Source organism: Mastigoproctus giganteus, chromosome 4, assembly GCF_048544385.1.
Source record: "Mastigoproctus giganteus isolate SK-2022 chromosome 4, ASM4854438v1, whole genome shotgun sequence".
NCBI classification, from domain to species: domain Eukaryota; kingdom Metazoa; phylum Arthropoda; class Arachnida; order Uropygi; family Thelyphonidae; genus Mastigoproctus; species Mastigoproctus giganteus.
Window position 1 is genome coordinate 199,044,038 of NC_143578.1, and position 12,107 is coordinate 199,056,144.

Below are 12,107 nucleotides of genomic sequence, written 5' to 3' on the forward strand. Positions count from 1 at the left end.
TGTTATCATGGTGCCTACTAAGAAAATAAGTGACAGCGGTACTAGTAAATCTATCAAGAAAAGGAAAGTGATCGAGTTGGATCAGAAAATTAAAATAATAAGGATGTATGAAAATGGCCAAACATTAACAAGTACCGGTCGGAATTCAGATTTGTCAGTGGCAACGGTGAACAAAATAAAGGAGAAAGACAGAATATGAGAAGCAGTGAAGCGATCGGCACCAATGAGGTCAACTTTAATAACCAAGGCTAAGAAATACAAATCAGTTTTTACAGTACAATAACATGCATGTTTTCTTTTCTTATGTGCCACTCCGGCTACTTCACCGCTGTCCCCAGATAAAGTTTTTAATTGAACTAATTAAAAATATATAACTATTTTTATTCATCCTTCTGAGGATATTATGTGGTTTTTTGTAATTTTGGAATATCAGGGATATAGTAGCAATATTTTATTAGTCATTCCCGAGTTACGCAAAACTCAATTTACGTAAGAAGTCCTGGAATGTATCTCTTACATGTGTTGGGAACTTACTGTATTTTTGGATTAACTGGGAAATCGATTATCCGGGAATTTTTTTTTTTTACCATCTATCCCAGAAAATTGAGTCTACTGTATATATATAAAAACTACAATACTAACAAACTTGACACCTGAATTTCAATGAAAGTCCATTAGGCTTGCATTCATCAATTAAATGATCGTGCTTCCATAAGCTGGGCATTTGAAAAAGATATAAAAAACAGGAGTGCAACATGTGCTAAGTTACTTGAAGTTTTCTAAATGATTGGGCTTTACAGAAGTCCTTATCTTCCCTCCTGCAAATATGCATTGTGGAAATTATTATGGACCAATTAAAGGAAAAATACCAGACAACAGAACATTTGAAAGTTGTGAGGTTGCATTTATATAAACTGATAAAGCTATGCTAAGAAAAACATCCAATAGAACATGGCAGTGCACCATTTTGTGTCACAAAAATGGTTGCCGTGCTAATCTTCTTGTTCCTTAAAGAACCCTCCTTCACCACTAATTAATATCTAGAAAAAACACTTGTATATACTCCGTGTACAGGGATTTGCTGGCTTATCTCTTTGTTGGCACAATGAGTTGGGGCATTATGATGACATAATATTGTCATCATAATGCACCAGTTCAAGAGGTGAGGCCGTCAAAGTGAGTTGTACACTGGTTCACTTAGAAAATCATGGCACGAGACATTTTTTAAAATTCTTCAAAAAATAATGATATACTTAGATACATTTTAAATGTGTTCAGTAGAAATCTATCATCTTTAAAAAAATAAAAACTTCACTAATATCTTCTCTGTTACTTAGAATTTAACGTGAGTGATTATGTTCTTCAGTAAGATGTGAGGATGAGTCTGTATATTTTCTATAATCTGAGTAGGTATGTAACAATGGGTGAGATATGTGGAATTCAGAACATGGATAGATTTACTTATTTGCACATAAAATTCTTATATCGGATGGCCAAGTGGTTTACTGTTGGTTTAATTTGATATGGCTTGAGACTTGCACTTTCCAGAATGCTTGCAGCTGTATCATGCAACTTTGTTGGATAGCTGGCTAACAGTCAATATTTGGAAATGGGAAGGGCTCTCAGGTAGGTTGTCCAGTTCCTGCTCTTTGGTCTGCCATCTCACAATATAAAAAAGCTTAGATCTTCATTTCATACTCATAATCCAAAATATTTTAACACACACAATGTGAAAATAATGAAATGAAGTGCAAGAGGTCCATGAAATCCTTATAATTTGATTTCTTGATGAGCCATAGAGAGAAATACTTCTGAATTCAACATATTTTTAAGAGGCCCTCCTGACAAGTCACCATCTTATTGCTGACCTATATTTTTTGATTGTCAAAAGTCTGATCAGTGTGTCTTTTTTATTAATATTTCACTTGATGTCCCGTTCCAGTAATGCAATGCTTCTCGAAATTAACCTTCACTGCAAGCTCTATCTATAGCTGTATCTTCTCAAGGAGGAGATTGAAACTACAAAAATCACGTTTCACGCAATGAACTTTAAACTTTCACGATAGCTGCTGTATGATACCAAGCCAATCACTTGGCATAAGCAGGTATTGGGATTTCCTGTTTTCCTTTTTTCATCATCATCATCATGAACTTGGTTCAGCTTAGGTCTTTTAAGACCTGTTCCATCGTAGCTCTTGGAGGTGGTCTTGATCTCACCACCACTGTCTTGGTCAACCCACATCTCCCTTGCCTGTAGGTTTGTAGTTAAAGGCTAATTTTGGGATCCAGTATGGGTTCATTCTTTCTATGTGGCTGATCCATTTTTCCTGATACCGTTTTATGTCATTTACTATGTTATCTACTTTTAATTTCTAGCGTATATCTAAATTTCTTTGGTGATCTAGTCTTGTAAAGCCTAATAATGGTCTTAAAAATCTCATTTGTGCTGCTTCTAGTTTGTGTGCATCTTTCTTATTTATGGCCCAAGTCTCACAGCTGTAAAAGAGGGCTGATTTTGAAGTGTGTTGTGCAGTCGTAATTTTGTTTCAGTTGTCATTTGTTTTCCGAAGTGGCGTTCAATCGTTCCATTCATTTTATATTTTTGTAGTTTAGTGTGGATGCCTTTTCCTTCATTTGATATTAAATTTCCCAAATATGTAAATTCAGATATTTGTTCTATTATTTTGTCATCAATAACAATTTTGACTCTTTGTATGTTTTTTTTTCCACAAAATCCCATTGATTTTGTTTTTGAGGTGGAGATTTTCATCTCGTACTTTTTACCTATTTTATTCAGTTCATTTGCTGCTATCTGTAGTTCATCTTCGGATTTTGCAATTATAACTTGGTCATCAGCATATAATATAGTTTGGATTTTATTTCTGTTGTTCAACTGCATTCGGTTGTTAATTGTTTGTTTCCATTCATTAATAATTTTATTGATGTAGATATTAAATAAATTTGGTGATAGTCTATTTCCTTGTTTGACTCCTTTATTGGTGTTAAATGGGTCTGATAGTTGACCATTAGGTTATTTTATGCAAACTTTTGAGTTTTTATATAGGCTTTGCATTGCTTTCTGAAGTTGGGTTGGGATATTTTCTTCACGTAGAATCTGCCAAAGTTTTTCCCGGTTTACATTGTCATATGCTTTTTCATAATAAACAGCAGAAATGTTGGTAAATCAAATTCTCTTCTTTTCTCCAAAATCTGTTGTAATGAGAAAATGGCATCTATTGTGCTTCTCCCTTTTCTGAACCCACATTGTTCTTCTAAGAATTGTTCACTATATTTATTAAGTTTATTCTTTAGTATATTATTATTATTATTAGCCATATGGTACAAGGAAGGCTGAGGCTTATGCTGCACCAGCCAAAAAAAAAAAAAAAAAAAAAAATTCCCGAGTAACCCCCTGTGTGTGTGTGTGTGTGTGAGAGAGAGAGAGAGAGAGAGAGAGAGAGAGAGAGAGAGAGAGAGAGAGAGAGAGAGAGAGAGAGAGAGAGAGAGAGAGAGAGAAGTAGAAGGCATCACCAAGAAAGAGAAGAATGATGATATCCAGCTCAGGACCCTGGGTTTGCCAAGCCCATACTCACCAGATGTGAGCCCCCGGGGTTAAATAGAGTATTGAAGCAGTGTTATCCAGTTGTTGGGGTTTCTGGAGCCTTTTTTTGTGTAAATTGATTACTATTCCTGTTTCCCAATCTTTGAGTATCTGTTGCTTATGCCGTATGATGTCAAATAATATTTGTAGTGCGTTTTTCAGTAAGGTGCCACCATATTTAAATAGTTCTACATTCAAATTGTCTATGCCCAGGCTTTTTTGGTTTTTTGATTTTTGTAATATTAACTCTTGTTCTTCCACTGTTATATTTTCTTCATCTTCGGTTAACAAGGTTTTCCTTTTTTGATTAGGCCAAAGTCCGGACTGCAAGGAATGAATGTATAGCAGTCACCACAAACTTTTGATGAACAATACAAAAGACCCTACTCTGTACATAGTGTAATCATTTTACTTCTGCATATCTGGTGGCAATGATTCAACAAATTTCAGAACATAAGGGCAGCATGAGCAGCCTTCACCTTCCTTTGATGGAGAGCAAGGTTATTCTTCAACTTTTTAGCCATTATTTGCTTATCTGTTAAGTATAAATGTACTTACCGTATTTCCCCATGTATAAGAGACACCTTAATTTTGGGGCCCGAAATTTGAAAAAAAAATGTATTACATAAAGTTATTGAACTCAAGTTTTATTCATCATAAAATTCATACAACTCCTCATCACTGTCAAAACTCCAATCCATTAGCTTGTCCTCATCAGTGTCTGATGACAAATCATTGTCTTCATATATTGCCTCGTCCTCATTTCCATCTATGGCATTTGAAATGCCACACCTCTTAAATGACTTGACAACAATCTCAATCTTGATATTATCCCAGGATCTTTTCACCCAGTTACAAACTTCTCCTATAGTTGGTTTCTTCACTCTTCCTGCTGGTGTCAAATTTTCCCCAGAAGACTTCATCCATTGGTTCCATTCTTCTCTCATGGCAGCTTTGAAGGGGTTTGTTAATGCTGACATCAAGTGGTTGGAGCTGGGATGTCAAGCCTCCAGGTATGACAGCAAGTTTTGTTTTTTGCTCTGCAGCAATATTCTTTGTGTTTTTTATGTGTGCCCTTCTGATCAAGCACCAATAGGGCAGGTTTGCGTAAGAGCCCACCTGGTCTCCTGCTCCAAACTTTCTCAAACCAGATCTTCATCCCATCCTGATCCATCCAACGCTTGTAATGAACATGGACAATCACTCCTCAAAGAATGTCTTCTTTTGGCATTGTTTTGCATTTGAAAATCAGCATAGGAGGCACAACAAGATAGAACAACTGTATAATGGCTCTTTTCGTGTCCACTTGTCTTCACAGTTACAGTTTTCATCCCTTCTTATCAACAGTTCTGTTACTTGGGACATCAAATTGAAGGGGGCCTTCGTCCATATTTGCAACCTGTTCCAACTCAAACTGATGTCTTCCGACATTGAATGACAAAACGATGAAATTCAAGGACCTTCTGCTCATAGCTTTCAGGCATCTTTTGGGCAAGTCTGGTGCGTGTACGCATGCTTAGTCCATTCCGTTTCATGAATCTGAAGCACCAAATGTGTCCTCCTTTGAAATCAGTACCTTCTTTTTCATCAGCAATTCTTCTTGCCTCATGCTGAACCATCTTTGTGGACACAGGAATTCCAATTGCTCTTTGCTCTTCAATCCATATCTTCAATTCCCTCTCTAAATCAGGCCATTTTGCTAACTTGCCTCTCATGGCCTTCTGCCGTGGCTTTTTCAGTAGGGTTTCTTCTTCCCATAGCCAGTCTCTGATTGTTTTCTCAGTTGGAGGAGGACCAAACTTACATTCAGCAGCACGATTTCCATTCACTTTTGCAAACTGGATCACTTTTAACTTGAATTCAGCACTGTACGAAAATCTTTTCTGAGCCATTTCTGGTCAGAACGTAACCTAATATACCTGTAACAAGTGCAAAACAATGAGTGCAAAGACAACAAGCGCAAAAAAGCGGGAAATGCAAGTAAAAAAAAATCTACAACCACTGTATAAGATGCACCCAGTTTTTAGGCCCCAAATTTTTTGAAAAAAGGTGCGTCTTATACATGGGGAAATACGGTAACTAAATTAACTGTAAATGTTTTCATCGGTATTTCCAGGATTTAACACTCCTTACGGGAATCTAGTTTCAAAAGACAAACTGAAATTGATTGAAAATGCAACTATAATGGAACTTATAAATTGCTTCACAATTATTCAGCACTTCATTTTCTTTATACATTTCACATAACTTATCTATATTCAGATTCAGAGACAAGAACTTTGTACATGGACTTGACTGCAATGGCTAGACTTGCACTAATTGCACTTCATTATAAGTTTAAGGCTCAGCTGGACAGGTATTTTGAACGAACAGAGGGGTGAAGTGGAAGTGGTTTTTTTTTTTTTGGCTGATGCTGCATAAGCTTGCTTTCTTGCATCAAATGCCTCTACTAATGCTAATTATGCTTTATTATGCTATTTGATCAAGTAAAGTCTTGTTGGTTTATGAAACATTTGTCCCTAATCAGTACACAGCCTTGTTTCTGGGCATTTATTTTTCAAAATCAGAATAAGCCTACCATTTCTATTCCATGTAATGGCAAAAAAGGCCATTTACAAAGAACTTCATTATACCATCTACATTGGTCTGATACTGGATGGTATTATTCCTTCTGTGACAGCTGAAGGAATAATACCATGATGGCTGCAGCTGTGAATTTCTTTTTGACTGGCTTAATCTCTGTTAATCCAAAGAAATACTTATGTAATTTTAACAAAAAATCCTCTAAGAAGCCAAAATGATGATGCTTTGTTACATTTTTCCTCATTTATAGAGTACAACACTGCACTGCATGTATACTTTGTACCAAGTTTTCTTTCCTCGACATCTTTTCCAAATATTCTTTTATTTTTATGTTCCTTCCATCTACTGCCCATTTCTTGGGATATCATTCAATCTTTTTTGGCTTTCCTTTTGCTTGACTTGCAGTCTGATAGTAGCTCTGCTATTAACAAACTGCAAACTGGATTCGTCACTCATTTTTAACAATAGAACATCAATGATAATAAAAGACATGCACAAAGTGAATTTCACATTAAAACACTAAACATAAACCATGGGAAGAAAACCATTTCATATGCAATAAAACTGCATAACAATATTGCATATTACTGAATTGTCAGCTGTGTTTGTCTTCATCTATTTGTTTACTCTCTAAATTTATTATATAAATTTAGATAAATTATTCGAGTTGTAAGAGAAATATAAAATTCACTAACTTAAGTAACAGTTAAATTCATTAAAACAATTACAGTTGAACACCGAATTCTTACCTTTTTCAAATCGTCATACAGCGCTTTAGCTATCTTCTCCTCATTCTCATCACACAATCGACAGAGATTCTGCAACTGTTCAATACGAAACTCCACAGACCTTGTAAACCCACGATTAAAAGCAGTTCGTGCTTGAGATACTAACTGCATTCATAAGGAAAAAAAGATGCAGATAGTTTATTTACTTATATGAGAAAGCCTTTTCTTTATATCAACTTAAAGTTTGTCTCGTATATTTCAATACTTTAACCAACTAGACAAAAGCACTAGTGATCTTGATTATGGATAATGGAAAGCAATTTCTGCTACTATAGTGGCAAAGATTTCTTAGCTACTGCATATATTACACAGACACAATTTAGCTTTAAATGTAATGTTTGAACAATACCCGGGACAGGCTATCTTCATTAAATACTTGAAATGAAAGCACTTCACAAGTATAGAGTTTAGTCCTTTTATTATTAACAAAGTATGAAAAAACGGAGGAGAGAGAGAGAGAGAGAGAGATGTTTCTCCTCCACTTTTTCAGTGACTACAAGGCTTTCATTTCAAGTAATTTAAACATGAAATGAATGATAACCATATTTAACCAATGACAAATAAGCATTTATTTGTCATTGGATATTTATTGCTGTTATGTTAGAAGTTAATAACAAATTAACTTCTAACATAACAGCAATAAATTAACAATATATATATATATATATATATTTATATTTTTTTTTTTTTTTTTTTTTTTTGTGATACACAGATATGTGCTTGTAGTGTAACTACAAAACACTACTCTAGAATCACAGCCATGCCTAACAACAGCTTTAAAAAATACTAAAAATGTTCACTCTGTACCCACATGGTGTAAGCCATAGGCTTAAAAGTATTTAATATAAATAGCTTTTAATATGCAATTTAAAATTTAGGACTTTTCAAAATAAAGTCCTGAGAATTTTATTCAAAAATAAATGAAACATTTATGAATCAAGATACAGTTGAATGCAGGATGAAGCCCATAGGCTTTATAGAAATCCAACTACTGCTGGTAGTAATTAAAGGGAAAACACTTGTTCGTGCAAATTTTAAAACTGCAATTTTTACTTAGGACAGGGTCCTAATCATTTTAGGATCCATGTTTGAGTTGCAGGTGCATTTATAACATGTATGGATGCATTTCAGGCATTAATGTCTAATAGTGCTGACTAACAATTTAGTGCATTTGCAGTAATCAGTTCGCCTGGGTTTTTACGAGTTAAATACTAATTTGTATAATCTTATATCTACAACTATAGTAAAAAGCAATATAAAAAAAATAAAATGTAATAATAGGGCTAAGTGAAAAGGAATAGAAAAGGGGTTAAAGGACAAAATGGAAAAATATATTCAACCATTTGGTCATCTCTCTGCTACTTCGTCAGAGGCTTTGAATAGGCAGATAGCCATACGAAATGAATGTCTCATGCATACCCATTTCTGTAGTCCCACTAACAGTTTTATTTACATATTTTCATTTTTAATATAGCCAAAATAAATTTTGATAAATTATGACTGAGTGTGAATTTTAACCTATATTTGGTAATTACTGCAAACTGGGATTGGAACTAAGGCTGCACCGATTAATCAGTACATAATTGGTAATCAGCTCCTTGGCAGATTAATCATTATATCAGTTTTTTGTCACCTAATCAGTTTTATTAATCGACCATTTGCTGCTAAAGTTAAGCCAGTTAATCACTCCAAGAGATTCATCAGATAGTTTTGATAAACTGAAATGGATTAAGTAAACATTTTCTGAGTTTGGCTGCTTTTACAGCCAATTTAGTTTTATTAATTCAGAGAGAAAAAAAAAGGGGGGGGGGCAACTTAACAGGTATTTTAATCAAATTTATCACCTTTTTTTTAACACAGTATAAAGGAAAAAAACAAATTAAAAGTAGTTTTACACAGAGTAATCAAAATTGAATATTCTTAAATTGCAATGCAAAAACATCACAGTTCCCCCATTTTCAGGACATAGCCTATTTCTTTCAGGTTCGTACAAATTACCACCAGCACTAAATATTCTTTCACTTTCAACTGATGAAGCTGGTGCACTTAAATATTTCAAAGCCAGTTTATTACTCTGGGTGACTTTTCTTCTGTTCCTTCGTTTTTAAAACTGTCTGTCTTAGCAGAAGCTAATTCATCAAACAAATATGAAAAATCAAAGCAAATCCTGGGGTGTCTTGATCTTCAGCAGACTTGGTTGAAGCATATCCTGTTGAAATATCATTAAGAGAATCCCCTCTTACCTCTATTCGATCTTGCTCCAGAGCTTCTAAAACCCATTCTTTTATTTTGTTTTTCATATCACTTCTTTGAAATTTCATCTTAAATCTAGGATCTATAAAAGCAGACAAAGATTTATTTTCCATGTAAGAGGAAAACTTTTCATAATTGATGATTTAAGCTCCCCAAACTGTGGTAAGAATTCCACTGAAATTATCATTTTGGACAGCTTTTGACAAAAATAAATTGCAAGAGTCAAAATTGCAGGGATTATCACTGAAGTGGTAGATTCTCTTTTACTAGCTTCATTAGTGATTGCTTCAAATGGACCTAGGAGTTAGACAATTTTTCTACAAGACCCCACTGGTATGAACTTAATGTTGGAATATTGGGTGAAGGTAAAGAAAGCCAACACAGGAACAGTGGAAAACTTTTAGCGGTCAAACATGTTTCCCAGTACCACAGCTTCTCCCTGCATTCTCGGTAAACAGATGGTGCGTATTATCGGTAGTGGCAGTAGAAGTCGATAACGATGTATTGATTAGTTTTTTCTCATTATTAAAAGCAGATTATTGGAATTCATGAGTGTAATGCCTTCGCCGCTCAAATTTACTTATGGGTACACCCTCCAGACTGCCTCAGTCTTAGAGTGTTTAGTCCCCTTTCCGTTGTTTTAACACGATAGGAAAACGACTTCTACTGCAACTACTGATAACACACACCGTCTGTAGAAGTCATTTACGGGTCGGGTTAAAACAGCAGGAAGGGGGATAAACACCCAAAGACTGAGGCAGTCTGGAGGGTGTACCCATAAGTAAATTTCAGCCCACTCATGAACTCCGATAATCTGCTTTTAATAATAAGAAAAAACTAATCAATACATTGTTATCGACTTCTACTGCCACTACCGATAACACGCACCATCTGTTTACCGAGAATGCGGGGAGAAGCTGCGGTAACAGGAAATGCTTTTGATCGCTAAAAGTTTCCCATGGTTCTCGTGTTGGTTTTCTTTACCTTAGCCGAATATTGTTATCCACTGCATATGTTGCAAGAGCTTTTCGCTGTTCTGTGTTTCTTTCCAGCAATACATTGAATTCCAACGAGTGGATACATCTTGAATTAATTTATGCTTCTTTAAATTTAGCAGCACCTGTATTTCCATTAATTTGTTAACTGCTAAAACAGAATGACTGAAGAATTTTACAATATTCCTATTAATAGTAGTTTTGTTTTACTTTTATTTTTGGTAGTTGTTGGCACATCGGCTTCTGTGGCCATAATGCACCTCCCAAGGTTTATGCAGTACTTTGATCCAAGCCCGAGGCGAAATTCGAACCCGCGACCTTTGGGTTGCCAGGCAGGCACTTTACCCACCCGGCTATTAATAGTAGTAACAGTCCTTACAGCCTGCTGGGCAAACATTGAGTCATTTACAGTAAGTCCCCCGATTCACGTAACTTCAGACTTGTGTAAATGTTTTTCATTCTTCTTTTTTTTTTTTTTTAGTATTATAAAATTTAAAACAGTAAAAAAAAAAGCAGTCAATAATGACAGCACGCACAGATTGCACAAATGAGATACAGAGTAACAAGCTTAAAAAATAGGAATGAAGAGAAGATTCTGAAAATTTGTTTTTTTATATGACTGAAGATTTCAGTGAAAGGAACACACATTTCATCATAATAACGTAAAAACCCACAGAATTCCAACTATCAGTATTATGGCAAATGCAATAAGATCAAGTTTACTACCTGTTTATAATTAATAGAAAAGCCCATTAAACCGGAAACTGCAAATTGTCTTTAATGTGTCTGGAGGTAGTGACCTCCAGAAATGTGCTTTAGTAAAATGTGAGCTCGCATGTGATGATAACAATGTCTCCTCCGCCTTAATGAAGTTATTTACAGAAATTTTCATTTTGACCGTTATCATGGTGCAGACCAAGAGAATAAATGACAACAGTATTAGTAAACTTACCAAGAAAAAGAAAGCAATCGATTTGGATCAGAATCCAAAAATAATAAGGATGTATGAAAATGGTCAAACATTAACAAGTATCGTACAGAATTTAGGTTTGTCAGCATCAGTGAAGGGATCAGCACCAATGAAGTCAACTATAATAACCAAGGCTACAAAATACACCGAGTGGTGAGAAATCATAGAATACCTACCTGTTAACTGGTAGGCCCACCTTTCGCCCAGATAAGGGCAGTCACATGGTAAGGCATCGAGTCCACTAGTTCACAAAAGTGTTGCATGGGTATTTCCATCCATGCTTGCTGCACTGCTATCCATGATTCCGTCGTATTCCTGAGTGGAAGATCCAAAGCTCGAACGTACCTTTCCAAAGCAACCCAAAGATGATCCACAGAGTTCATGTCTAGAGCATGGGGAGGCCATTCCATGGTGCTAAAATCTGCAGAATGCTCTTAGAACCACATTCTAGTCACCACATCTCTGTGGGGAGGCGCAATGTCCTGCTGGAAGAGTCCATTGCACGTGGGTGCACTTTGACCACGAAGGGATGCAGATGGTCTGCAAGGATTACATGTAACCTGGATCATTCAGAATGTCTAGACCTACCAGAGGTCGCAACCAGTTGAACACACCCCAGACCATTACCAACCGTCCATCTGCCTGAATAGTTCCTTGTTGACGTGACACAGGTGCATAGCTTCATGCGGTTTTCGCCAGATACACACCTTCCGGTCTGCTTGAAATAACTGGAAACAGGCCTCATCGGACTAGGAGACCAGTCTCCAATCATCCAAGGTCCAGTGCCAATATTCTTTTGCCCAGTTCAGGCATAGAGTTGTGGTGTTAGCAATGGGACTCTGGTGGGTCGGCGGCTCCCATAACCCATTCCGGCTAATGATCACCTGATGGTCTTGGTGGAGGCGTTTCTGGCACCT

At 35.9% G+C, this 12,107-nt stretch overlaps 1 protein-coding gene across 1 annotated transcript in view; it reads right to left on the reverse strand.

Moving 5' to 3' along the window:
• Aldh-III (Aldehyde dehydrogenase type III) overlaps positions 1–12,107 on the reverse strand; it is a 260,715-nt gene that overhangs the window by 188,107 nt on the left and 60,501 nt on the right. Inside the window, 1 exon segment of the mRNA XM_090371122.1 lies at positions 6,934–7,077. Coding sequence (XP_090227248.1) covers positions 6,934–7,077 — 144 coding nt within the window.